This window comes from Anopheles stephensi, chromosome 3 (assembly GCF_013141755.1).
Source record: "Anopheles stephensi strain Indian chromosome 3, UCI_ANSTEP_V1.0, whole genome shotgun sequence".
NCBI classification, from domain to species: Eukaryota; Metazoa; Arthropoda; class Insecta; order Diptera; family Culicidae; genus Anopheles; species Anopheles stephensi.
Genome location: NC_050203.1, coordinates 28042575 through 28070475, shown reverse-complemented (window position 1 = coordinate 28070475; position 27901 = coordinate 28042575). Strand labels below are relative to the sequence as shown.

Here is a 27901-nt window from a genome sequence, read left to right as displayed (position 1 = left end):
TCCATTTTAAGACTTAAATTGTCGGCGTCATACTTTGTATTAAAGCAAAATTAATAGATGGTCTTATCGTTTCGCTCAGCACTGTATTTGGGAAAAGTGGGCAATAACTGAATTACAACATGGAACGTGAATTTAAATTTTGAGCTATATTTCAGTCGCGGAGCGAGGCGTATGGCACACAAGCATACTTCGATGCCCTCTAGAAAGAGCTAAAAGATGAACGCTTGAATTTTGTTTACTTACACACCAGCCCCGGTTTGCTTTGCTCAATATTACAATATAATTATAAAACGTTCTGCTCTCACCTAAATGTTCATTGGGGTCTTGGAACAGATTCGCTAGCATGTAGCCATTTGTTAAACGTGAGGGTAGGATCTACGAAAGAGGAGAAAAATCTATAACGCAGTTCAATACACATTCCCCGGATGGAGCCTTTTTTTAATTATACACTAGGTCAACATTGTGTGGGTTTTATTTATTTACAACAGTTAACAGTTCATTGCCGCCGGTAGCTGCATTTTCCTAAAGAACATTTCAATGTTTCATTTTTGCAATATTTTCATGACGCTAGAGTTAAGTGCACTTAATTATTGTATTTTTTTTCTCGCCTGTTCTCTCTGGCACCTGATCCTTCCCGGCCATTTTCTTCTGGGATGATAATTTATTCATATCCTACCTACCTACCTAAAGAGCCTATAGAAATTTATTACAGTGTTGCCATTATTTTCACACTTGGCAACGTTTTATCGATCACATTTTACGGTTCACCGAAACGGTTTTAACCGTCCGTGATGGTTCCGTGTAACCATCTGTAGCTGCGTGTTCAATCACACACACCCAATTTATACGCCTTTTCTCCACACACACACACACGCGCACGCATAAAACTCATAAATTAGGTGCGATGCGAGTACGACGAAGGGTCCGTAATCGAATCATTCGCACGTGTGGCTGTTAAGCGGTTAAAACTCAACTCGTTCACACGCGCACGATCCCAGCACACGCGGAAGCAGGAAGCTAATGATGATGGCTTAAGATGAGCATCCGCCACTGGAATGTTACACTAGCAGCGATCAATCGGGTATTCGAAGGCAGACTCTGTTGTGATGCTTGAACGGTACCGGTGAGTGATGTCAACGGTTGATGAGTTGAAGTGGAGCGCTTGGGACCAACGAGCGAGCATCAGCTCACTAAACCTAATCAACCGTATAAGGTCAACTGGGGGGAGAGGGCAGTTGGTTGCTATTGTTGTTTTTTCTTTACAACCCCCCATTAGACACTATATTGCCCTATCCACGTAGAGCATCGCTAAAACTAAAGCTGGCTACTGCGAGCAAACAGCAGCCGGTACAATTAACAATTGACTCTCGAACGTTACGTATCGCATGCATTTTACACGATGTGATGGGTTTTAGTGATCAGTTCCGGAGCATTATCCGCCGTGTTTGGTGATCTCCGTGACGAAGAAAGCTTTGTGAAGTCGTTTTTTCCCGGTAGGAAGCAGCCGTCTGTCTTAGAAATCCCAGACAGACTCTTGACATCCATCTCGCTGATCTCATCCTCACGACGTAACGCCTGGTAACGCTTGTGTTCCTGGTTTTGGCATTTCAAGTGCAAGTTTTGCGAATTACTTCAGGTGCACCACATTCGTAAGCTTGAGCAACTTTTTCGAACTGTACGGACAGCTCGGCCACAGATGGGAGCATCCGATCGGCGTGACCAGTGCATCGCCAGCGTCCCTTAGCAGCTGTCCCATGTGAGCGGCAAAGTGCCATTTCGTCGGACTCACAGCCATCGTCAGCGATAAGGTAGTAGACCTGCCAGAGGGAAGAAACAACGAAACCATTAGTGCTGCAACGACGGCAAATTGAGGCATTTTAAGACGAGCAATAATAAATATCTATCCATCGATCGAGGAGGCTCCTTTCTCGATCGCTGATATGGTGGCGGGTTTTTGGGGGAATGCAACTGACGGGACTGGGAGATTGCAATCTCGGGTGGCTGCGAGTGGTATGGAAACTCCCCCCCTCCCCCTACCTTCCCGCAAGCCACTGCAAGATGTTGCGTCGTAAAAGCACGTGGCACAAGTGGCACAGTTTCACTGCCCACAACACCCGTGAACAGATGATTTCTGTTGCCGCGTGGTATCCCGTAACGGCACGAACCGGATTATTATGTAACGCTGTGCAGCGCGCCGTGATGCGGTTGTGCGAGAAAAATGATGATCAGCGGTGGTTTTGGTGTTGGCGGCGTGATCTTGTTGGATGGTGTTGGTAAATTGTATAAGTGCACTTTAGGAAGTTTATTGCTCTGGTATTATTTAAACGTTATAAAGTGGAGGTTACTAGTGCGAGTAAGTAAATGAGTAAGCCAGTGTGTGAGTATTGGAACTTTTGATGTCATTTATAATAAATTTCAATTACTTGTATTTTGGAGTAGGTTAACATCAATTTGTTTCTTGCTTTATCGATTTATTGTAAATAAAGTGCTAATTATGTACTAGAATATGCAATAATTATATAAGGCACTTGGAGCTCAGATCGTTTTAAGTACATTATTTTATTAATTATTTTTAATCCAATTTTCATAATCGATTAAACCAAAACAAAATGGCAAAAAAACTCATGTACAGTGGGGGGAAATAAAATAAGATCACTGTAATAAATAATTGTGAAACTATGGCCTTCAATACTTTTACTGTTTGTAATTAAATCAAAATTTGCCAAATGCATTCCTAAAATTTAAAGTTTCTGTATGCATTTTGTTCGTTTTTTTCTGAATATTTTAAATCATTAAGCAAGAATAAAACAAATGCCCTTAACAAAGACAAAACTTTTTGTAACAAAAAATAATATTTTTTAATGACAAAACTAGACTGTGTTAGAGTTGAAAAACAGAAAGAGAAAATTATCAAAACTATTTTTTTTCAATTGTAATTGTAATTAAATTTTAAAACATTTGATTTAATTGGCATATTCAAATATGCTATATTTTCCTGACGATTACAAAATGAACTCTTAATCGATTTATTGATTGTTCCTAGAGTTGGACTATTTTAATTCTAAATTTTACAAAAAATATCAAAGCGACATCATAACGTAATTTTTTTCCGATTTCAAAACATTAGTTGTGCTTATTTTATTGTCCATCACTGTATATCACTATAACTAAAAATAGTATAACCAAATCTTATACCCCGAACTGCACAATGTTTAAAATATGGAGACGTTTGTTTGTTCATTATCAAAACTGGCGCATATATAGTTATGCACAGCACTGCAGCATAAAAAATTCGATAGTTTTATCTGTTAGTTCAACAATCCCACTTACATTTGAATTATTCATATCGGTCCTTTCCAGGAAATGTAGTATCAATTCAACCGGGCTATAAATAACCTTTAGCGTTTATCCTTGCTCGTCAGCATTTGCATCGAACACAGGGGAAAAATAGTTCCTGATCCTTGAGCGTTTGCAAATCAAATGCATTAGCAGGAAATTTATAAAATTCGCTTCTGAATGCATTAAGGGAAGGAGGGAAGAAAAAAATCAAATATAGCACAAACACATTTCCATTGCGAGATACGTTTGCAAACGCTTCTGAAACGGCGTTCGGAACGGTGCAGCAATGATGTACTGACCCTTGCCCGACCCTGTATGGAAATTTCAATATGTCAACTATCGGTTAAAGCAAAAGTAAAACACCAACCATATGGGCAGAGAGATAGAGAGAGAATGCATTCCACTGGTCTAACGCCTTATCGAAATTCAGCAAACACACACACCGTGCCCGACACACATGACATTTCATTGGACACATTTTGCGCAGGCAAGCATCGGTGAAGGTGAGCGAGCTTTGCCGATGATGGAAAGCGCGACTGGGTGGCAGAACATGGCGATTTGGACATCTAGCAGCGTTCATTTCGTTTAGCCTGTGGAAATCGTACCCAAAACAAGCCCTTTAGCTGAACCGAACCACCAAAGATGGGATGTTACTAGTCGCTATCGATATCTATTTTTATCGTTGCCTTTTTAGGAATTTAACTTAAAATAATTTAAAATTCATAATGCAACCAGTACGAAACTATTTTTTGCACCCAAAGAATGATGATGAAATTGGTAATCCATCCAAAGTGCATTGGTTCAAAAGCACTGGGCCAGGCTACGCAACACCGTCAACACCGTCGAAGCGGAAACGAAATCGCGAACGTGCAGTGAAGCCGTTTGCTTCGTAGCGCGAACGAAAGTTCGACCGTGTGTTACTCAACCGTTGCAAATACGCACATTGCACACTGCCTGCCACAGTCCTCCAACAGCGGCTGCTGATGATGACCACCACGATTCACAGCCGCGGTATGTTGGACCACCCCGAAAAAAAAGCTATTCTCTCTGTGATTGTGATTCCGGGCGCGTTTGAATGAGAGAGTGAACCCATGGCATTTATTTTCGCGGCACAGCGTTTTGCGTACAAACCGCTCAATTACAGGCGGTAGATTCGTGGTGGTCAAATCCGAAAACCTTCCGCCGGGGAAAGGGGTGGCGTCGGCTGCGGTGTGTAACGTTAAAGCTCGGGAGTCGCTCGAATTCGCTCGGTGGTCGATGAATTGTCGCTCGAAATGCGTAACAACGCAACGCGACCACTATGAGCAGGGTTGATGGAAGGGGGATGGAAGGTAGAAGTTGAGCGAGGGGTTAGCAAAACAACAACAAGCTACCCCACTGCAACCCCACCAAATTTCGTTGCCGACTGCAACCCCAACGGCCGTTCGAACTTATTGGTGAAGTGGCTGACCTCGATCGGCCAAAGTTTTAAAGCCTACACGGACACCAATGCAAGAAATTCTGGCTGTCGTTGTAAGTGTGTTTCGCTATGGTTATTTCAGCGCATGGAGCTGAATGCTGCATAAATTGATCTTTTACGAGATTAATTAGCAGCGATTTCAATTCGAGCGACTTGTGGGAGCGTTAAGACACGAACCCTCTTTAAAATCATTTTCATCAAGTTGATATGATATTAAGTGGCCATTAATTGAGAGAAGAAAGGTTATTAACGGCCGTGACCTACATTTAGCGAGTCTCGTGAGTCTCATATAGACTCACGGCGAAATAAATAACTTTCACCCCGTCTCAAGGGCAGCAATGGCAATATCAACAATGACAATCAATGACCTGCGCAACTTCAGGACAGCAACATCATGCATCAGATTATCAAGTCAAGTTGAATCTCTTGGTTTAATTATTTAACCTTTATGAATCGTCATTACAGAGGAACCTACTTTAACACTTCATCTTTCTCCAGCAGTTCGTCGCTTATATCGGGGTTTTCTTTATGGAGTTTCTTTCTTTTCTGTTCCGATTGGACGGCTCTGGTTGATGATGTAATGTTGAGTGTCCGGTGTCAACTGAGCAGTCGGCTGGAACCAACACAAAACACAACCACAGATGCTGGCAGCACGGTCTTCAACACCTCGCCCAAACAAAAAAAGGAAACAACATGGAGCTGGAAGTCTCAAGTCCTACCAGTCATGATGGCGTTGGTAACGCGCTTACGGCATGGAACCGTGAGCGAAAGCACAATAATTTTGTATGTTTTTGAGCGGACTCTATCGGCTCGATCGCTGCGTCATGGTGCGGTTCCACGCTTATAATGCCGTCCAACGTTCATACCGATGGGCACAACACACGTGCCCCTGGGAGGGGGGGGGGCGGGAGGCCAGTTGCACAAACTTCTAGAAAGAAGGGCGTTCTTTGTAACACTTTCGTGTTTTGAGCCCAGTCGAGGGAGCCTTCTAGATATTGTGAGCCATTAATTTGAGCTTTTGTTTCGTACTGCGTCACTGTGGGCGCTTCCGCGTTCGAATGTTCGAGCACGCGTCGTCCATCCATTCCTGTTTTCCATTCAATCAGCGATAGGATCAGCTGTGGTCGAAGCATCCCCAGACTGGTGGAGCTTGTGCAATGCATTTGAAACTAGATTCACTGTTCAAACACCGACTCTAATGGGATTGGTGGTGGTACGGATGTAAATTTTCCGTACCTGTAAACAAAGCACATGGGCGTACGGATAGACATCTGCCTCGCGCCCGGCTTCTCGGTTGCACCCGAGCAAGTAGCTGCGATGGGGATGTTATTGAACCGATGCAGTTGCTGTGTGGTGTGTAAACGATCGCGCAGTACGCATGCGCTCGTTCCCTTTCACTTCCAGTTCCGAGGCTTCGGGGCGAACGAGCCGGCCGGAGGAAGAAGTCGAAGAACTGGTTTTCCATTTCAATGACCCACAACCGCACGCACGCACGCACTCACGCGCGCATAGTGTGAAGCTTCTGTCAAGCCTAGCCCAGAGATCCTGATCCTGCGTGCCTACCTTATCAGTGAGAGTAGATCCCGCTCGCGGACGTTTAGCGAGTAGTTGGGCTTGGCCGCCATCTCGCACAGCAGCTTCGGAAGGCACGCTTCCCGGAGCGAATTCTTCAGCTTTTCCTTGCGTGCCGCCAGCTCTGCCGACGAGAGGCCGGCCGTGTCTTGATCCTGGTCGAAGTCACCGTCAACATTGTCACCGAGCTCTGCGAAACAAAAGCAAACGATCACGGTCAAACCACAACCAATGAACGATCTTACGGTCCATGTATGAGGCCTAATGGGATATTATCACCATAGGTATATCACCAAACTCTTGAATGTCGCTTTATATCACATCATGTTGAAGGTTGCTGGTCACCTACCGTTGGAAGGATTGGTTCGGGTTTGAGCACTCGGTGCAGGTTCCTTCGCTCCGCTAGGAATCATCTTGGACGTATCGGTCTCAACCTCGGTAAACCCTGACAGGAGTGATTTATCTTTCGGTTCTTTGCGAGAGCCACCGTATCCGAGCAGATCGCCGAATATGATCACTACGAACGCCATCACAAATATGATCCGGAAACGCCACGCTACCTCCATGATAATTTCCTGCACTACAAATGCCACACGTAGCTCAGCAACACAGCTTTCGGATTTCGGAAACTTTCGCACCAATCCCACGGGTTAAGTAATGTGACATTCACCACACTGCGGGCACGCAATCGTGTCACGACGGTCAACTTTTCTTTCGTGGTACTAAATGCTGTGTTTTGCAGCTGTTCGATTCCAATCCACCTTGAACCGAAGCCAACCGTCAGCTCTTGATCATTGAGAGCGGGGCTTTGAACAGTGAGCAGCCACTACAGCCACGATCTAGATCCTCTTGGCACCGTTGAATTTCGTTAAATGAAGATGTTTAACACTCACTCGCACACGTAAAATGAAGCTGGGTTTTCTTTGATTCTTCTGCACTTAGTAGCTACAATCAGGTTTGCCTCACTGCGATGAGTCGATCACGCACGATCGATGTGTTTACGCGGTACGCGCGGAACAGCTTTGTAAACCGACAGTTCGATGCGACTGTTCGCGGGTAAACTCCGAAAGCAAAAGTGCACACCTGGGCACGAACCTGATCGTAGCTCGTACCTGTTGCTGGCGATCGTTCCAAAGTGAGCGTGAGAGGAGGGATTATTGGGTGTGTGCAGACTGTATCTATCGACTTAAGGGATTTATTTAAAAAAAAATGAAAACACTTTTGATGTGTTTTAAAATTGTTTCCATAAGATTTATGTAAAAAATGTTCCATAGAAATTTTTAAATTTGAATTTAAAATTTTAAAAGCCTTAAGAGTAGAATTTAAATATTTTCCAGTAGTTTTATTGTACGAAAATAGTTAGAATTGACTAGAAGTTTTTATCAAATTTTTCAAGCAAACTTAATTCTTCTTCAATACTTAATGCAAAAACCAAAAAAATAAAAATCGTTCAGCTGGTCTGTCACGTCCATATTGTTTATAAGCATCAAATACTCACAAAATGGAACCTTACACGTGCTCTCGCGCACGTTTTCTCAACAACGCTCACTGTCATTTTTCATCGATGCTTATTAAAACCTTAACAAAAAAAGGGAAAGAAAAAAAGTGTAACGATGAGAAACTCGTTTTATGATCGTTAATTTTATTTTCTCACCATGAGTGTTGCTCGGCACGTGAGAAAGAGAGCAGCAGTGAGCCAACAGCTGATCGATGCTCACTTTCACAGGTGCATTTGCAGCTTATATTTTTAGACGATCAAAAATGCGTTGCTTATCAACGCGAATTCCCGGGACAATTTTGCCTTGCGATGTGCCAAGTTTTTCTGTATTTTATTCAATTCTTTCATTCGCAAGGGATGGTATTTTTTTCGCCGTATAGCTATTTTTTCATTTATTATGGTTAAATTTCTATTATATTTATTAAGTTGCTTCAGATGTGTAGATAAAATATTGTTTAAATGTTTAATTTTTTAAATTTTAAATAATTTCTGCACTTTTTAGTTGCATTTCTATAATTTGAATTTAAATTGAATTTTTCCATGAAAAAAAGAATCACGTGTCAATCTCACAAATACAATAGCCGGGAATTGCTCTTGACACATTTGGTTCGTCCTGGTGCTTTAGGTTATCAACAAATGTTGTCCGCAATTAAAATCGGAATGCAAGCTATATATTGGCTTATTAGACTTACATCATACAGCCATGTTTAATGCAATCATTGCGCGAGAATATTAATAATTCACTTATGACGCACAATCGTGACAATCAACCGAAGCTCTTCAAATTGTTTGAAAGGGAAGGTTGTTCTCGAATATGTATGTGTTTTATCAATGCCTAATTTTTTGTTGCCATTTGTAAATTCCCTGAGCAATCGTTTATTTCTTTTCTTCTTAAATATTCACGTACAGCGTTAATTCATTGTGAACATGTTAACAGGCGTACCTCAACAAAAAAATATTTTAAAGATAGGTAGAGTCTTTTTATTTTTAGACGGCGTAGCAATGCTACATCTTTACAGGTAGGTAAACAGGCTTAAAATACTTCATAAAAGGCTGTGAAGGTAAGGATGAAAGGTAAAGCTCGATCACAGGTACACCCTTATCGTTCCATGACGTTCGGAATGTCGGTCCTAAGGAGACACCGCTTTGCCAAATGTGCTACCGAAGATGGAAGATTCCTGTAACGAAACGGACAGCAAATAGTTTTGTGAAAATTGCATCTCCTGATGTGAGCTAGTCCAACACAAAAAAGGCATAAAAATTCATACTCATAAATTCCAACAAAGGGACCAATCACTTTCGGCAAGTACACGTGCGTCTTGTTGTAAAGAATGCCTCCCACAACTGCACGTGCCACCGTTTCACTGCGCAGGATGGGAACCCGATTTTTGATGCTAAAAATAAAGTGTGGATTTAAAATGGCTAGTAATCAAAGCAGAAGAAAAAACTTTTCATTCCTCACCCCATTTTCTTCAGCGCATCCATCAGCTCGAGCCGTGTTTTGATGAAGCACGGGTAGACGGTGGTGGTTCGTACGTACTCGTCCACGCCCTCATTATGCAGCTCGCTGGCAAACGAACCCATCAGCCCCCGTACGCCGTACTTTGAGGCGACGTATGTAATCATACGCTCGGTTGGCAGGTATGCTGGGTTGGGTAAAAGAAAGGCCGGGTGTAGAGGAAACTTTTAAAAAACTCAGAATGAAACGCCCACAGCTCAATACCTACAGGCTATTGAAGCGATCGCCACGATGTGGCCTCGTTTTCGTTGGATCATATCATCGGTAAACAGGCGCAGTGTCTGGATGTGGCGAACGATAATAAGGGCAATTAATGTGCTGTGTACTTTGGCAATCAGCATACGCATCGCACTCACCCAGAGATGGGACAGCAGATTGATTTCGATCACCTTCTTCAGATCTTCCGGGGTGCCCTCGCGCAAGGACATCAGCGGCAGGACACCGGCATTGTTCACGAGAATATCGATCGGACCCAGTTTGGACGAAACCTCCCGCTTCAGGCTGGCCACGGCCTCGAACGACGAAACATCGGCCTACCGAACGAGGAAAAGGGAAAACGTGTGCACCATTAGTTAGTTGCATCCGCATCAACCCGCTTGTTCAGCGAGGTCGGTAGCCACGAGCCTCGCCAGTCGGCAACCGGGTTGTGGAGTGGAAACTAGTTGCAGTTGATTACGCCGGTTATGCACCATCACTGCACTGGTGGTTCAATACTCGTGCTCACTCACCCGCCGTAGTGCAATGGGTGTGTGTTAGGTAATAGCGAGCCGTTAGAAACGGACAGCACAACAATGGGGGAAGCAACAACAGCCGGACAACAACACAACACCAAAACAAACAAAGCTCCAAACCCTACTCTACCGAAAGGGTTTTGCTGCGACACACAGCCTTACCTTAAAGAATTGTGCCTTCACGCCCAGCTTCCTAATGTCCGCCACCGTTTGCGCTCCGTTGACATCGTCCAGGTCGACCACGGCTATATGGCAACCGGTCTCGGCCAGCTGCAGACAGATGTCGCGTCCGAGCCCGTTCGCACCACCGGTAACGAGTGCCGTCCAGCCGGAAATGTTCTTCCTCGAAGCTTTGCGCGTCAGACCGACGAAGAACTGGACGATAATCGGTACTAGCAGGACGAAAAATGTCACAACATCAAGCACCACGGACGCAACGAAGCTGACCGTTTCGAGGGGCCGTTTCGGCGTTCTGGCGCTGGATGGTGGTTTCCCGCTCAGTGCCTTCTGGTACGGCGTTTGGCCGATGTTATGTAAACTTTGCATTGTACTGCTGCACCCTGTAACTGTAAGCTGCACTCAAAGACACACACGACGTCACACTGTCGTTCGGCAAGTCGTTGGCTTCTGGCGTGTTTTTTCGCCCTTAACTCTATCGTGACAGTGCTGTTTGATTTTGCTTCGCTTTGAACCACTCCGTGCAAACACCGGACCGTAACTGAACGCGCGAATCGTGCAAAAGTGCAGTTGCAGCTGATAATGAGTGTGGAGTGTGGTGTGTGGTTGGGAAACTTTAAGCAGCCCTGCTGGAGCTTGCTTGGGGGCTTGGGCTAGTCTGCCGGCTACCTATACACGTAGTTTGTGAAAGGGGGTCTGGAAAAAGGTCCGCGAAAAAATGTTGTTTGGCACGTGGTACGGCCAGACGGGTTAGACGGTTCGACAAAATAGTGCTATTTAGCGAAAAACAAACGGCAGCAATGGTGGATTGTTATTTGTGACAAGAATTGAAGCAAAGCTAGCAAAATGAAACAATGGGAATAACACAAACATTCCACGCTTTGCTATAAGCCATGTGATTATTTGGAGGGAGTTTTGTTTTTATTTGTTCCCAGTATGGTTAACGTAATTTAGACTGCATACTAGCTTTCTGTTAGTTTGCTTAAAAAGCCTCGATGAATCATTGGGGCCTTGCTTAAAGAAAATAAGAATTGGTTTTTGCTGTAGGTCAACATCCAAAATCATTGTTAAAGTTTATTGGGTCCCACATAGTTCCTTATGTTACTAGTTATTGATTTATGTATAAAAATTATGATAAAGTTCGGAAAGCTGTCATATTTGGCTATGTAAACGTGAGACACATTAATTAAATATTTTAATTTATTCACTCGAGTGACTGAATCTCTGGCTGAAATTAAGTCAAAGAAGCCAGAAGTAACAAACCATAGAGCTCTCTTGAGCTGGTAGATAAAGAGACGAAGAGCTCACTCCTTGGGACGATCCGATGGCCGAGACTATCGGAGTTCAAATTCCATCCAGACCGCCTCCTCGTAGGCAAGACATGACAGATACAGCTAAAATCAAGGGAAAAGCAATAAATGGCATTCTGAGAGACCTTTCGAGGTTATAGTGTCAAACATGATGAAGAACTGCATTACTTGTTTATCTCTTCAAAAGGTTTTCTCCAAGAAAAGCTCACATATGAACCTATTTTGTCACTAAATTAAGTTTATTTTATTATATTTGAATCAGAAGAATTCATATTTACTTTGTGTAATCGATTAAATACCCTTCTGTATAATAGAATTTATAATCGTTCAAATCGTTAGTGAGATTTTTCCAGTTCGTTATGAATCCATGTTAGCAACGAAAGCAAGTTAACATGCTCCTGGACTGTTCCTGGAGTTCGTTGTGTTGCTGTTTATCTGACCTTGGTAGCTAGTTGATATTCAAAAACAAGGCTCCCATCATGTGAATTTATTTGTGGTATAGGAGGGCTCAGGACATGGTTTTCGAAGAATCCATCAGAAGCCGATGTTTAAATAGCTCCTCCTGGCATAGCTCTGCTCAATTCAGGAAGTCTGGGACCCAAATCAGGAACTAATGTGTTAACTTTGATCATGAAAAGAATATCCTTACTTTCTAGAAATCAGCATTTTCTGGAGCAACAAAACGTGTTACATCTTTGAGCTTTTGCCATCTTGCCTTATAGATAAAAAATAGCAGTTTGCAAACTGCTTGTAAATTAGTTTTCATAATTGTAAAGACATTTTTATTTGGGAGTTTACATTTTTCTTTTATAAATTAATCTGTCGCTCCTTGTTGTCCTTGCTAAATGTTGTGATCATTCTTGAAAGATATTAATACTCATTAAAAGTTTCAGAATATCATCACTTAGCAATGTTTTTATACTAAATACCATTTTGAAAAAAGAGACTTTTTAGAGGGCCGTATTATTTTCACCCTTTAGTACATTTACTACAGTTTTCATTCTATTTTGTTGTGATTCACAAATTAGTTTTTTCATTACTTAAAAAACGCTTTGCGTGACTTGTTGCGGATAAAACACAGTACCGATTAGAACAGTTACATAAAACAAATAAAAATTAATTTGTTGAATAAACTTTGGGGCATTCCTTACGAGTAGCTTTCCGCAGACTGTAGATCCGTTTCAGATTTGATGATAAAATAGAAGGAGATAGGAACTAAACATTACGTGTTGACACAATCGGATATTGTGGCTGATGAAAACTTGTTCGAAAAAGCTTTTAAGGTATAACCACACACGTTTCATTTGCTCCTCTTAGTTCTATCCATCAGCGATGGCACATCTCCCATAATTGTTTCAATCAGCAGTGCAGACAACGCACTGGGAAGTAATCTGAAGAAAGAAAAAGAACCAAAACTTCAGTTTTAGGCCACCGGCTACTGACAAGAGTTCCCCATCTCGGCACTTACTCAGAAAGGTACATGAATAATCGGATGAAAAACGGTGCAGCATAAATACTCCGATAGCCACGCAGCATTCCCTCGACGGCAGTGTTCGCCACACTTTCCGGCGTCAGGATGGCTAGCTTTTCATCCAAACTGTAAGCAAACGAGTAAGGAGTTGAAGTAGTTTTTTTAAGGATCCTGTTCTCTGATGCAAGACCAGCCCACATCGAACGGTGGCTCACGCGTCGCTTACCTTAAATCACTCAACAAATCCATCAGCTCCTTCCTGGTGGCGATGAATGTCGGGAACAGCGTAGTGGCACAAATCGTTTCACCAAACCCATCCATCGCAAGCTCGCGCTCTAGTGCCTGCATCATCCCACGGACTGCAAACTTCGTAGCCACGTAGGAGACGGCTCGAGGCATCGGGATATATCCTTTTTGGTGGGAGGGGAAGTAGAAAATTGTTAAAAATTCTGAAAATCGCCAAACTGTAAGTCTTTTGTAAATAAGCCATTGCCGAGTGCCACAGCTACGTACCGAGTATCGAACTAACGGCAAGAATGTATCCTCTTCGGCGCTGCTTCATGCCATCGACGAACGTACGGATGGTCTGTAAAATTGAATAGAAGGCAAAAGAAAGAGGAAGGAAAATACAAACATGAAATGCCGATTTCCCAAACCAAACTGATTTCAATGTCATCTCGATCTCCGTCAAAGTGGGCCAAGTTGAAAATGGGTACGGAGCTTGCGTAATCGAAAGTCAATCAAACACATTATTTCACTCGATGCGGGTATGATGCGTGTTTGGTTTGGTTTGCTCTTTTTTATTATTGGCTAACGACGATGTTGGACAAATTGTTTGTAGCGAGTGCCCGATGTTTGTACGTTGTTTGGCTCACTGCTGCTGCTGGTGCTACGTTGATGGACCGGGCGAGTTGCGTCACGTCTTGAATAATTGCTATTTCTTTCAGATGCACTTTTGAAGACTGGACGGTGAAAATTGAAGACTGGACCCTGGTGGTTGGCTCAAGGGCGCCGCGGGCCTTCGTTTCGTACCGTTAGCTTCGGTATTTTGCCACGCATAACACAGGACACCAGCAAGTGCCTAAGGCTGGCCGGTAAACATCTAGAAAGAAACATGGGGCGTCGTGTGTCAGATGGCCAGCACCAGCTTGGTAGTGTGATGGCGCTGGTACACTTACTCGAACTGTTTGCTTAGCAGCGCCATAATGTTTGGGACAAACACTTCGCGCTTGTTGATAAGGACTCCCCGGACGACTTGATTCGCTACCTGTTCGGGGGTGAACACGTAGAATCGTTTCAGGAAGCTAAAACAGACAGAGAGAGAGAGAGAGTGATGTATTCCGAGAAGGAAATTAGTGGCATTCAGGAGTCCTCTTGGACTGCTCGTTTGGACTGTGCAGTACTTAAGCTTGTCGAGCATATCCATAAACTGTTGGCGTGTCGCAATCAGGGCCGGATAGACGCAGGTCGTGTGTACCGTGTGCTCGAGCCCATCCATCCGTAGCTCACTGTTGAGCGATTCCATCAGCGCACGCACCGCGTACTTGGTCACCGTGTACGGTATGAAGCGTCCCACCGGGAAGTAAGCTGTAAGCGAAAAACCGGTGTGTGTGTGGATCAGGCTGCTCGACTTTGGCTAACCAGTTAACCTTGCGTACCCAGGTTCGCGGTTTAGGGGCCGCAAACCGCATGTGCACGGTGCCAGGGTGCTCGCGTTTTGCAGAGTGCACTGACCTTCGCTTACTTACCTGCGATTGAAGCGATTCCGACGATATGACCACGGTGTCTGGTGATCATGCCAGGCATGAAGGCGCGTATCGTCTACAGTGTGGGTATCGTGTTTGTGAGTGTGTGTGAGTGTGAAACGAAACAACCTTATAAGATTAAAAAGGTTCTGTACGGTGACACCGAAGGGTTAAAGTAGTAAGGTGATTGTATGCAAGAAGAGGAGAAGAAACCAGATACGGAAGAACCAACCGAAAAGAAAAAGAGAAAACGATAATGGTGCTCACCGGACAACTTCCTGTTTCGTTCGCCAATTGTTTCAAGGTGCACTATTTACATGAATTAATTTTCACTCCCACTTTCATACAGACCTGGAAACTTTTTTTCATTGAATTGTTGAGCGATCAAGTTTTTGTTGTTGTTGTACCAATATTTGACAGTTACGAAATTTTAAATAATTTAATGGTATGGAAGGCATGCTGTTGCATGAAATGGATGGATGAGCTGATCTTTATCGATACTGGTTAAATATAATCGAGAGGGCAGCTTTTTATGCTGGTTTTTTTTTTGCATTGTTTAGAAGAGCCGTTGCATATTGAATAATGTCTAAGTTTTTTGCAATATGCAGCTATATGCTTTTCTTGCTTGTAAAACCTCGATTGCTTCCGTTGCTTTAATTTGGCTGCTTTGATTGATGCAAAATACGGTAAATAAATCAATACTCCTTGCACAATCCATCGTAAACATTTTATCTTCAAACACTTTAATCAAAAGTGCTATTGAGATGAGGAAGAAAAGATTCAATTTTAATTTCAAAAAAGCCAATGAGCTTTTCTTCAGAACCGTTTCTTCCTTGTTATGTTCAATATTTTTAGGTTTTTTTCATTAATATTAAATTCTATTAATTGCACAAGCAAATCATTTAAATTTTTTTGATTGAACAACAAATTCGTTGATTGACATTAAATTTCTTTATGAAAGGAAAATTATTAGTTAATAATGCTTAAGTTAATTTGAAGAAAATTGTCACATCGGTAGTATTTGGTTATTCGACGCCTCAAATTGAACTAGTGACTTTTTACAGGACATTTGTGTGTTTAGTAGATTTGATTTTGCAAATAAATTATCCCATTGAAGTTAAGGTAATTGGATATTTCTAATTCCAAACAAACGATAAGGTAACGATTTTTACATTCCAAAACAATTAACCTTTAAAACTAAAGAAGATGGAAATCAATCGCCAGATAAGCTGTATAAAAATATCTTTTTAGAATTTGAAGCTTCATTTTAAGTGTGTAGCGTTGAGCTTTAAATTTATTCATTTTTAAATAAAATAATCTGCAATACGGCCAGGCCGTTCCTTACGAATAAAAATAATAATAATAATAATCAAATAAATCAAATAGTTAATTGATCCCTGAATTTCTTAAGTTGAAAATTAGGAGGATGAAAAAAGTTGAAAAATATTGTAACAATCATTACATTTATCATATTTTTTGTAACTGACTATAATAGAACAGTTTGTAGCAATAGAAAAGATTGTAGCATGATTTTTTGTATTTCCCTTCATTAAAAAATAGGCCAAGCCCGGCCGTGATGCTTTTAACCTTTCCTCAGTGAGAACAGACAGTTCTTTAAGAAAAAAATGTAGTATGTGACGCATAAATATCTTTACGAAACCTTGCCGATTGCTCGTAAAAGTAACGAATATCACAACTGCCTTTTAAATTTGTGTAAAAATTCTGGTTTAACGATATCTTATTCAGTTCACTAGAAAATTACCACACGCAATACACACACCAAGGGATTTAACACATTGAAACTCAATGATTTCAGGTTGTCAAACTGTAACTCTGAGGTACTTTGTACAATTTAAAATTTTTTGAACTGATATCACAAACACCTGCTGGACAAAATTTGTTTTAAGAAATGTACTTAAAATACAGATTTGTTTCACCACTTTAGCACTCCTATTTACATGAACCAATCCAATATGGGACCAGCAACCGCACATTCTTCAGTCGAACTTGTACAGTGCAGTTTGCGAAGTGAAGCAACGCAAAGCGAACTTACCCAGAAGTGTGACAGTAGATTCACATTTATGATGCGCTCCAGATCGGTGGCTTTACCCTCGCTGAGTGAAAGTACTGCCAGTAGGCCGGCATTGTTGACCAGCACATCAACAGGACCAAGCTTCGATTCCACCTCCAGCCGTAACCGGTCCACCGCTTCATAGTTCGCAATATCGGCCAAAAAAGCTTCCGACTTAACGCCGAGCAGGCGCACGTCTTCTACGGTCCGTTGCGCGCCGGCCAGATCAATATCGACCACGGCTACATGGCAACCTTCCTGGGCTAACCGAAGACACAGCGCCCGGCCCAAACCGTTAGCACCGCCGGTAACTAGGGCTGTGTGGCCGTGGATAGATTTCCTCTTGCTTGGAACCACAAGCCCCACCAATCCGCTTAGAATCAGTGGGATCAACTGCACCAAAAATCGCACCGTATCGGGAATGACATGATTTAGCACAAAGCGGAACAAGCTCAGTGGTTGAAAGCTGGAGGTACGGTGGGCCAACTTTGCCGGAACGTATCCAGTTTCTGCGTTCGTAAAGTAAGGTACTTCTTCGGTAGCCATTGCAGAGTTCGCGATAGGTTGCACAGTTGGAATAGATCTTTGCACGGAGCGCTCTGTAGCGCGACTGACGACACCAAACACGATCTAAGCCTTTGAGAGTCTCCTTCGACCATGCAAAACGGGTAGACACGAGTAAGATCCTCTCAGCATTGAAATACGCGCGCGCGTCTTTGCGTACCGGTTTGCTTGCCTTGGCGTGTTTCGGTCTCGCTCAAACTCTAACATTCGAGCATTCGTCCATCGAGATGCAGTATAGCTTGTGTTTGGGGGGTGGTTGGATATTTGGTTTTACACCTGAGGTCTGTGAATCGGTGCCGGTGTAGCTGCTATACTCACGGGTGACCTTCGATGTTCTGCGCTCTGGAGGTGTCGATCCAAGACGTACCCGTAGCCATTGCTAAAAGCCAGTACATTGCGTTGGTGTTCTTTGTGCTAATCGACAACAACTTGTTTGATGGTTAAGTTCTTGGTGTTTGGTGATAAAGGTGTAAGATTGACCTTTCGGAGGAGCAGGTTTTACATTCTTATGAGTTACACATACACATCGCGTCAAGCTTTAACGGTCGTTTGACCGTAAATTAACATATTTGAGCAGATGTGACATTTTGATAGTTTTGTTCAAATATTATTCTGTGTTTGTGCTAGACAAATATTATACATTGACCAAGGGTTAACCTATACCAATTTAAAGCAGCAACATATAAAAAACGGAAGGTGGCGGTAGAGGCGACAATGGCGACGGTCTTCACACGGCACGATCGGGGCTCAAATCCCATATGGACCGTTCCCCCCATTGTGAGGACTGACCATCGAACTATGTGGTTATCATAAAGTCTAATAAGCCAGAAATGGCAGGCATGAACTTTAAGACGATACCTTAGAGAACAGTTTTGAAATTTTTATTTGAAATTAAATTTAAAAATCATTTGTTTAAAAACATTTTTTCTCAATTAAAGAGCCAAACCATTTAACAGATCTTTTATGCGAGCAAGTCCACTGTGAGTCATTTACTTAAAAATTAACCGCAAAAACAGTTGGCCATTTTTTCCATATTTTTTAACCTGATGTTTTCCATTCATTTATTTAATTACGGCACGATGCCGAAATGTCATCTTAAAATATCTCAAAAAATTAAAATACTCTTGACCTTTTCAAATTCGTTTTACATACTTTATACGCTAATTTGCCGAACATGAGCTTCTTTTCACGACGTCCGTCCACTACGAGTTATTTGCTTAAAACTTAAATCCCGAAAGTGCCGAGTTTTCTTTTCCTCCAACGCACGTTCACTAGCGCGAGGAAACATTAATGCCTCACAGTGGGATAATCATTCATTCACTGCTCAACGAACGCGAGCCAGCGAACAATTGCCGTCAGTAGATCGTGTTTCATTCATCATGCGGTTATCAATTAATGGGCGGGAGTCAATTAGTGAAAGAGCGGCTAGCTGTGAAAACGGTGAAGTGAAGGAGGAATAATTATGCACTTGAGGTGCGTCTTAGCTTGACCCAGAGACGGCAGCAGCCAAACGGTGAATGAGCTGTTGATATGGCGGACACACGCGGCTGGCTGGCTGGAAGACACTCGCATTAACGGATGTAAATTTTTCGCACCCAGCCCAACCCAGGTTGTGGCGGTTGAATCGGGCTTAGCTTCACCCTCTCATTTGATTTAACAATTTTTGTCGAGGAAGCCTCATCGGCGGGTAATTTTATGCGCCTTTAATTTTTCCACCCATTAAATGTCTCACGCCATGCGTACAGTGGTCCGGGTGGATTGTGCGTTAAACGTGTGCATCAAACTTCACGCGTAATTAGCGTGCCTCGCACATATGTCTGCTTACAGCTTGGAATTGGAATTGGGGATGGGAAGCGTGAGCTTGTTCCCGGGCAAAAGGGTCAGCCATTACACAGCATAGAACAAAAATCGTCCAGCACGCGTTGTGCATTTACCCACCCGGCTATGATAATGTGGCAAATATTAAGGCCCAGCGAGCAAGTTAATGAAGCACAGCTCAGCGTATATACATATTTTACCCAAAGCATCCATTTATTGGATGGTGGGGGGCTGATGATTTGTTCGGACCGGGAAAGCAAATGATTGGTTCATCAGGGCGCCCATCGCAAACAAAGGGCGGAGTACAAATGTGAAACCTCAAGTCATTTTGTTTGGCTAGCGGTGTCACCGCCGCTCCATCAATCGGAGCGGGCCGAATTGCTTCCCGATGAAGCGTGGCTGCAGCAGTAATTGAGTAATTGGATACATTCAACAATGTGGCTTTTCACTCAGCAAAACCAAGCTCCAACCCCCAAAAATCGTCCTCGCTCCGGTGTATGAGGGTCGCGAATGTTCACAAAGCGAACTGTTGTGTGTGTGATTGATTGTAGTAATGAGCGTTTGGGGTAGCATACGGTAGGCAATCCAATTTCAAATCGAACAAGTTTTGCAAAGTCAGCCGGTCTGCCCGGTGACAGCCAGAGATATAGGGAACAGGCAAACGAAGCTCACCGTTGGCTGGGTTTTATTGGGTTGGGGTTTGGGGATGTACATGAATAATTTTACATTGCCACAACTCACATTCTAGCTAATGAAAGCATGGTTGGGTAATGGGTGTAATTTCCGTCTCTCAAATTTAGTCGATTGTTTAACTGTGTGAACTCTATGGCTTTGAGTAATTGAGTATTACCTATTTATCGTTTGAAGTTATTTATTATAAGGTTAACAAAGAGAAAATTCTGATTTGAGGAAAAACTATATGAAAAGTTCATGAATGATAACTTAAAATTTTGAAAGTTATAGTATAATTATTTATTCTGATGGATTTCGTTAAAATTTCATCTGACAAAAAACTCAATAAAAAAGATATAATTTTACTGTTACAAGACCTTTTACATTTTAAGAAGCTCTATTATTTTAGATTCTTGTTCGACGCTTATACGCGAGTCTTTGTTATTTTAAACCCAAAAATTGGCTAGAGTGGACTGAAGGGTAGTCTCTCTTCAACAGTAGCAGCAAGAGCGGCAAGAGACATGGACACGTCATGCTATTCTGGACACTCCGTAGTTTTGGTGAAGTTGACTTCTTCATTAGGCAGTTGATGACAGGACTCGGCTTCTTCCAGGGTCACCTTGAGCGAACGAAGCTTTTTCAGGAGGCTTACTGTCCGGAATGTCCAGAGCAGAGAGATACCGTAGCTTGTGATGTTTGAGTGAACTCACTTCAGCGCCGTTATAATTCGTATGATAATCCAGGTCAGAGAAAAGGTGACTCTGGGGAAAATCATCCTCCTGATGTGCTCCAGCCGAAAAGTCTGATGCATTACTGGCGAGATCATCAGAGCGATCCTTAGCCAGCAGCGTAATAGGTAGAGCTGTGACGGGTCTAGTGGCTCAGCAAGATGTTAGCAACGAGAACCATTTCATTGATAGTGCTACCGACTCTATAAAGTACCGGTGATTATGATCTCTGTAGGAAAACATGCTACCAAAACTGTCAGTAGACCACAGATGAAATCTGGAAGCGTCTCATTATCTCTTAGCTGACAGATGGTTCGATTTCTCGTTTCGAAACATTGCCATTATCATAGTGGGTTAAGGCATAGTTCTGAGAAATAACAAACGATTGGTTGATAGAGCTAAACGTATCATATTGTCATCCATTTACCGAATAATCACATTCCAATTTAAAATAGCTTTACTATCACAATTGAGCATGCACTTCTGACTCAATTTCCCGCCGATTGTCTGTAACCGTTTCGTCACGGCGAAATACTCATCCAATTTTCTTACTTCCCATTTACTTCCCGCAGAAATCAATTCTACCTCCAGCGATGATAACGCATCGAACGGTGAGGAGGACGTCCTTTATCAACGCGGTGCATCATTCAGCGCCAAGCTCGACATATCCGACCTGCACATATCGCTGAAACCGTTCGGCGAGGATGACGATGATGAGGATGGTGCCACCGGCAACGAATCAAAGTCGCAGCCCAGTCCGTCCCACCAGGGAACGGCCAAAACGCTAAAACCACCCGCGAACCCGAACAGCATCGGTGATGAATTAGCGCGAAGAAAGGCAACCCGTAATTGGAAACTCGAACCGTCCGCGAAGCAATCGCCGAATGCGAATGAGGCTCGCACGTCAAGCCGCAGGGAAAAATTCATCCAAAACGATGGCATCCCTCCATCGCTGGTGACTGCGTACGGTGTGCGACACGAGCAGCAGCAGCAGCAGAAGACTTCCGGTTCCGGGGGTGACCGGCGAAAGTTTAACGCACAGTCGGCTGCCAGCGGACGGGGTTGGTCGCCGGTCGGTGTTGATGATGCCACTGGCAGCTCCAATATGCCACTGGCGAGTGATATGGAAATCAGTGGCATATCATTACACACGCCCGTTGCCGGCGGGGATCGGGGTCGGTGGCAGCGGGCAGACGTACCGGAAATGGTAACGTCAGCGGCATCAGCTGCACTGTTGGCGGTTGACGATGATGATGATGATGGTGCATCGGAAATAAGGGCGCTACCGTTGGTGGCTGGTTCGCAGGAGGATGGTGGGACGCAGCGGGACGGGCTGCTGGATGGGCAACGGGATGGAAAATTACCTCCGGAGGCGATGGGGCGCAGTGTCGTGAGTCCCCATGAACCTGTCATGCCAAGCGTCAGCGATGGTTCGGCCATGCAGGGCTCGGAGTCGCGCGATAATGCAACGCAACAAACAACAGCCGGGGACACGGCGATAAGGTAAGGGTTGACATCGCGTTTGTGCATAATTTGTACCATTCTTTGGTTCAGCGTAAAGGGCGTTGTGTGCATTAATTGCCTGCGGGTTTATTTAATGAACGATTTAATCATGCTGTAATTTTGACAGTTTCATGTATTGCATGAGATAATTTTATGAAATAGTTTAAGCGACATGAGAAGTTTTATACCGATTTTAAAATAACTTAAAAATAATTTTGATTTGCCTAAAAAAGCTTCATAAACTTTTGTAATACTAACTATTTGTTATTAAAAAGTTCAATAGAATTCTCAAACCCAAAACTTAAAAGTCCATAGCAACAGTATCATGGACTGATTTAAGCTAATTAAATTAATCAAAGCTTCACTTCACCTTAACATAAAACCTCCATTTATTGGCAACCTTTGAAGATTGCTTAAACCTGCTTCTTAGAATAGACGTCATTCCGCCGTTCCGTTGACGCACAAAAAAACGATAATTTTAGCTTAATTAATTCATTACTGTTTTGTTGATATAGAGTCTGATTAAGTAGCTAAAAATAAACCTCAATATATTCAACTGCAAGCGAGGTTCAAGGTAATCTTAACCAGGCTCTTCCGCTGCAGCTTACTTCTTATGCCCACTGAACCGAATAATTATGATATTGTTTTGTTTACATCGGCCTAATTTTTCCGATCTTTCTGTGTACCGCATTCAAGTCAACCGTGCACTCTCGACTGTGGGCCTGAAGGAACTTGCCACGTATCAGCGGAAGGATCGTCCCCCACGATGCGCTGTCTGTGCACGTTCGGAAAAATTGGACCGCGCTGTGAAGAAGGTAAGATAAGATAAGTGTATGGCTGGCGTTTTTGTTTTTGCGGCCTACATCAGGTGACTGGAACAATAAGCACAAATTATAAATTCGGAAAGGGAGGAAAATACTCATTTTAAAAGGCATTTGACGTCATAAGATATTTTTAAAAATTTTAAGGGGTTCCACCGAGCAACGAGTTTCTCGATGGCGCTTTTGTTTCTCAAAAGGATGAAGTTATCCAGTATATTTCCTTTGAGATAATTAGCTCTTCATAATACGGCATATCTCATTCACCGTCCAATAGAAAGATAGCTCACTAGTTATTGAGTAGTTCAATAGCTCTGTTGTGTTGGTCGCTGGACAACTTCAGGATTCATCCAATATTCTCAAAATCCGACGTAATATTGTAAGCTTTGAATGAGCATAAGGGATATGACATCCAGTACTGAACGCCACTGTACAGAACTTGTAACAACTCAGCTTTGGAAAAGGCGATAGGCGATCCTTGCGACCACTCGATCGAAAGGAGTTCTCGACCATCCAAACAATTAATATCTTCTTCCTCTTCCTTGGCACTTCCTCTTCCTCCCAAGGACACGGCCTCGGCCATTTTTGGTTTTCTTTGGCTTGATTTAACCCGTAGCTGACTAGTCAGTCCTGCGTACGAAGAGGCGATCTCGAAGGGAATTGATGCTCGGTCCTGTCGTGTGAAGTTGCGAGTCGCTATCGCCTCGACCGCCGAACCGCCCCTTAAACATTTAATATCTGCACAGTTTAATAGATGTTATAGACTGATCCTATCTCTGATTGATTGGTGTGAAGTTATTTAATTCTTTACAATATGTCTTTTAGCCTCGACATTATTATAATGCTCTCTTATAACAGCTTAAAAATTAATGGATGAAAAAACAATGAAGTAAAACGAAGAGCAAGTATCGTCAAGAGTTAAATAATTAGATCGTTCTCTACAGACGATCGACAACTGTACTTCATGAATCTTAATTTCCTACAAAGCCACGACAAGTCACGTATCGGAAGAAAAAAGCCCAGTAACCATCCAATCAAATCACCAACACCAAGCCACCAAAAGACTGACGCAGTTAACTGTAAGCCATTGATAGACGAAAAAAAAATTAATCAAATAACACTACATACTTTTCACACAACCGTAGGCCACGTGCCGTCAGAAAAAGCTGGTAACGTTGGCTTTTTTTTCTACGCTCGCTTTTACTGCACCTAAAATCAAGCGCTATTTGCCAGCTACTGGACCAAACCAAACCAAGAAAAAAAAAACAACGATTGGCCAGAAAATCTAAACTCCACCCCGTTGGACGCTTTTGCAAGCGGGACAGCTGTAAGCTGGAAGTGAAAATTCTTCCCAGTCTGGCAGCCGCTCAACGTTTGGCTGGAGGGAGAGAGAGAAAAGAATGCGAGACACACGGTACGGATGATATTGAATTCGGAATTCCGTGTCAGCTTGGAATGCCAATTTTGTTCTGTTTTAATGAACTCGATCCTGCGCTCAAACGGACCTGAAGGCCAGTGAGAAGAAAGCAGCGAATGTGTGTGTGTGTATGTTGATGCGTGTGCTTTCGACACGAACGATGGGATGATGCTGCACCATGAAACTTCGAATGAATCCAACATCCGGCCGGTGACATTTGAACGTATGCGGAGCGATGCGTTGTTACCGGGCTTTTACGCTATTAGGGCGTGAGCACGATACCATCTCGAAAGATTTCTCTGCCATTTCAAGTTAAGTGAACAGTATTTGTAATGGATACGTTTCATGCCGGGGTTTTCTTCACGTTCATGGTGGTTTAGTAAGGTTAACTTGCTGCTGAGTAAAGGCCGGAATATTGCCAGTTCATCCTTTTGGAACATTTTTTTAATCGTTTTTAGAGCAACAATCAACTTTTAAGTTTAATTTTCCGGTGTTTTTGGGTTTTGGAAATTTTAGAAGCTTTTATAATCAAATATCCCACGTAAAGCGTTCCGGCTGTAGCCGCCATTTTGCTCCAAGCTTAAATCACTTAAGACACATTTAGCACCGAACGCACACGCACGCTGGTAACAATTCCGTTGCCACACGCACTTCCCGAACAATTCCGTTGCCTGCTGAAGAACTTTCAACGCCGCTAGCAACCACCCGCCAATCGGAGGTAAATATGAGAGATCTCAACTCAACGACGATTGGTGCCATCCGTACGGAAACCAAAGTCCTCCTGGTGGAAAATGCGTACCCTTTCATTCTGCTGGCACGGAGACAGGCTGGCAGGCAGACAGCCGTTCGCTGGGGAGGAAAAGTTTTCTTCGATTGAAATTAAAAGTTGTCAGTCGGTGCGGGAGAAGGAGCCACGGAAGAGCGAAAACAGCCTCACTGATTTCAGTTTCATTTCAGAGCGCGCTGATTTTGCCGCTTCTTCAGACACTTTGAACAGTTTTGCCCCAACAGAGCAAACCAGGGAATGAAGAAAATGGAAAGAGTTCTCAACGACTGCCAGCACTGTTCTGGTCGAATATTGGTGATTATTGGTGCATGAGTGGAGTGTATGCTACCCAGATTCATCCCGAACCATCCGACGGCAAGTGGAAGTTGAACTGGTATTACCGTAGTGTCCTTTCAGTTCAGTTACGGGTTTGCGTTTGTTTTATACCATCTTCAAAACCACACCAAAAGCCCGTCCCGAACTAACTGTGTAATGACGGTGGAAAATTGGAGAAAAGTTTTTCACTGTTTGTTCCCTTTGCTTTGTTTTTTTTTCTTTTGCTGCCTTTCAGTTTGATATGGTGATAGGAGCCTGCTTTTTTCACGAGGGTCCTTTTCTTTGAGTTGGAGACAAAAGTTAAGAAGCGATAAAATCGTGAAGAAGAAAGGAAAAAACCGGTAATTGAATTGGTTGAAATAAGAAGGCTAGAAACTGGCAATTGCATACGGTAGGGGTTCGTTTTAAGACTGCTCATGTGTGTATGCTGTGCTACATAACGGAGTCATCATAACGTACAGAGCTGTTTTTGGAATTTAAAGTTGGAAATAATTTGTGTAAAAGCCACTCATGGTATTGGAGGTTTAACAGAAAGCCTTATGCTTCAGGTATACAGGGGTTGTAACTTGATAAGGAAAATTCCTGCTTTGCAGCATCCGTGGTGCATTATTATCTACTGATTAGAGAGAGGAGTCAAAGAATAATTGGATTTTACGGCGCTTAGCTTAAACAAGCCCAGTTTGAAGGCTTAAAAAGCGTTCTCAAAGTCAAAGTAAATAGTTCGATTTTAAGGTGTCCAGATCTCCGTTGGAGTCACTGTATATTCGTGGTTGTGTTCGTCTTCAGAATCTCCTTCCTTTCCTTTGACTGTACAATCGCAACAAGGTTTGATTCACTTTTACTAGCTTTTTGGACTTTACTTTGAGTACCAGGACATTCAGAGCTAGACTACATCAACATTGATTAGCCTACGTCTGGAGTCATCGAAGCAGTCAAGATAGATATACGCCAGTAGTGAACCGACTCCATGAACTCCCAATATCTCTCATCCAGATTATGGAATTGGATGTTCCCTTACAGGGCCACTCGGATTTGGCAGCACGACTTTCGATGACTCAGTACCTCTTTAAGACTGAAGTATTCAGCACCGAAATAGATGCACCAACTCTTATTACCTCCTTAAAACTTGATGAGTTCTTAAATTATGTCTGCCATTTCTGGCTCAGAGGAGATTTGAACTCCGGTCCTGCCGTGTGAAGACCGGCGCCGCTTTCACATCTACCACCGAGCTGCCATCGATTGCCGGTGATTGGCGGATCCGAAATGCCTACGATTCTTAGACCTTGCCAACTAATCGAACCTTCCATTTTAAGAAGAGCACTCTTTTAAGACAGAACAGTAGACTTCAATAGAGGTGTGCCGCTTATTTGCTTCACTTGCTGTAACACCGGCTACCGATACTATTAGAGTGGAAGATTTTCTCTTATCAACGGAAAACCCCTGCATCCACAAACAAAATTGTTCCAGATTGTCAGCTGAAACGCTGATACTTTAAAACACGAAATCTACAGCGCTTTATTCTGCGATTGGGTTTTGAAGTTCTTCGCACAGTTCCATCCCATAATGGATGCATGTTAGGCATAGCTTCAAGCATCTTCTGATTTATCATTATTCAACTAAAAAAAAACCTGAGTCGCATACTACACTCACGCAAGCAAGACATTAAAGGAAACCGCAATTTTTCGGCGTAACTCCACACGAACCGCAGTGAACGAAAAATAGAAAATAAAGCGTATTAAAAAAAACGCAAGAAATTTTCGGAAAAGTTGTGGTGTAGGTGAAAAATTTTGCCCACCATAAGTCAGTGGAGCGAGAGAGAGAGAGAACATTTTTTTGATTCCCCGCCCTCAGTTCGCCCTCAGACTGCAGACGATGATGTAGTCGCAAAAGCTCGCGGTTCAATAAATAAACCCCTCGAAAAAAAAAAGAATACATAAAATTAAATGAATTTTCCAAAACCAAAATGTGGGTCCTCCCCCAAACCAACATGCTTGAAGCAGGAGAATATCTTAGCCTTCCAAAGGGGGTTGGTGAAAACATGGTGAAAAAAGAAATGTGGTAAATGGCTTGCTCAACTGGAAGAAAAACTTTTGTTTCCCTGAGACGTCTATTTACCGCGAGCTGGAGTTCGGGAAGGGCATTTTTTCCGCAGAAAAGATATTCCGAAATGAGGTAGCTGGAGTTCGCTGGAGCACGGTTTGGGAAGTTATTTTTACACTTCATCTACCTACCCATTACCTCGAGAATCAAGATCGAAAACATCAACTTCCCAACATCAATGGAGAGAATCAAAGGTCTATTGTGTGGCGGTGTACATTTTGTTTTCACACTTTTTATTAGCCTTACGCTTTCGAACGTTTCGATCATCGTTCCGGTGAGGTGGTCGG

General features: G+C 42.9%; 4 protein-coding genes across 9 annotated transcripts in view; 1 reads left to right on the top strand and 3 right to left on the bottom strand.

Annotated features, from left to right (window-relative positions):
* Positions 1 to 27901, top strand: part of LOC118510096 — a 172587-nt gene that overhangs the window by 72896 nt on the left and 71790 nt on the right. For all 4 annotated transcript variants that reach the window (XM_036051525.1, XM_036051521.1, XM_036051523.1 and 1 more), the window contains 2 exons: positions 21247 to 22177; positions 22874 to 22992. In XM_036051525.1, coding sequence (XP_035907418.1) covers positions 21247 to 22177; positions 22874 to 22992 — 1050 coding nt within the window. The remainder of the gene's footprint in view (positions 1 to 21246; positions 22178 to 22873; positions 22993 to 27901) is intronic.
* Positions 128 to 7458, bottom strand: LOC118510100. Its single transcript, XM_036051531.1, has 3 exons — positions 6720 to 7458; positions 6362 to 6560; positions 128 to 1817 (listed from the first exon to the last, which is right to left on the bottom strand). The coding sequence occupies exons 1-3, from the start codon at positions 6934 to 6936 to the stop codon at positions 1628 to 1630; spliced, it is 606 nt and encodes a 201-aa protein (XP_035907424.1). The 5' UTR covers positions 6937 to 7458; the 3' UTR covers positions 128 to 1627.
* LOC118510099 (17-beta-hydroxysteroid dehydrogenase 13-like) lies at positions 8384 to 10848 on the bottom strand. The gene is made up of 6 exons (XM_036051530.1): positions 10281 to 10848; positions 9744 to 9920; positions 9596 to 9668; positions 9331 to 9514; positions 9137 to 9262; positions 8384 to 9046 (listed from the first exon to the last, which is right to left on the bottom strand). The coding sequence occupies exons 1-6, from the start codon at positions 10662 to 10664 to the stop codon at positions 8968 to 8970; spliced, it is 1023 nt and encodes a 340-aa protein (XP_035907423.1). The 5' UTR covers positions 10665 to 10848; the 3' UTR covers positions 8384 to 8967.
* On the bottom strand, positions 12361 to 17552 carry LOC118510098 (17-beta-hydroxysteroid dehydrogenase 13-like). Of its 3 annotated transcripts, none has more exons than XM_036051527.1 (5): positions 16875 to 17552; positions 13590 to 13662; positions 13303 to 13525; positions 13074 to 13202; positions 12361 to 12996 (listed from the first exon to the last, which is right to left on the bottom strand). In XM_036051527.1, exons 1-5 carry the CDS (start codon positions 17436 to 17438, stop codon positions 12906 to 12908), a joined length of 1080 nt encoding a protein of 359 aa, XP_035907420.1. In that variant the 5' UTR covers positions 17439 to 17552; the 3' UTR covers positions 12361 to 12905. The 3 variants fall into 3 exon arrangements, with proteins under 3 accessions (XP_035907420.1, XP_035907422.1, XP_035907421.1); XM_036051529.1 differs by having other exon boundaries at positions 13303 to 13486; XM_036051528.1 differs by lacking the exons at positions 12361 to 12996; positions 13074 to 13202; positions 13303 to 13525; positions 13590 to 13662 and adding exons at positions 13827 to 14178; positions 14255 to 14380; positions 14480 to 14663; positions 14825 to 14897 and having other exon boundaries at positions 16875 to 17498.

Bases quoted from the DNA above. Each gene is read 5' to 3' on its own strand.
- LOC118510100 (XM_036051531.1), bottom strand. From the start codon at position 6,936: ATGGAGGTAGCGTGGCGTTTCCGGATCATATTTGTGATGGCGTTCGTA. The intron at 6,561-6,719 runs GTAGGTGACCAG...TTTGTTTCGCAG, and splicing joins CCGAACCAATCCTTCCAACG to AGCTCGGTGACAATGTTGAC. The intron at 1,818-6,361 runs GTAGGCACGCAG...TCCCTCTGGCAG, and splicing joins GATCTACTCTCACTGATAAG to GTCTACTACCTTATCGCTGA.
- LOC118510099 (XM_036051530.1), bottom strand. From the start codon at position 10,664: ATGCAAAGTTTACATAACATCGGCCAAACGCCGTACCAGAAGGCACTG. The intron at 9,263-9,330 runs GTGAGGAATGAA...CTTTATTTTTAG, and splicing joins GATGCGCTGAAGAAAATGGG to CATCAAAAATCGGGTTCCCA. The intron at 9,047-9,136 runs GTATGAATTTTT...GTTTCGTTACAG, and splicing joins CCCTTTGTTGGAATTTATGA to GAATCTTCCATCTTCGGTAG.
- LOC118510098 (XM_036051527.1), bottom strand. From the start codon at position 17,438: ATGGCTACCGAAGAAGTACCTTACTTTACGAACGCAGAAACTGGATAC. The intron at 13,663-16,874 runs GTAAGTTCGCTT...TCAATTTTACAG, and splicing joins ATCTACTGTCACACTTCTGG to ACCATCCGTACGTTCGTCGA. The intron at 12,997-13,073 runs GTAAGTGCCGAG...TTCTTTCTTCAG, and splicing joins TTATTCATGTACCTTTCTGA to ATTACTTCCCAGTGCGTTGT.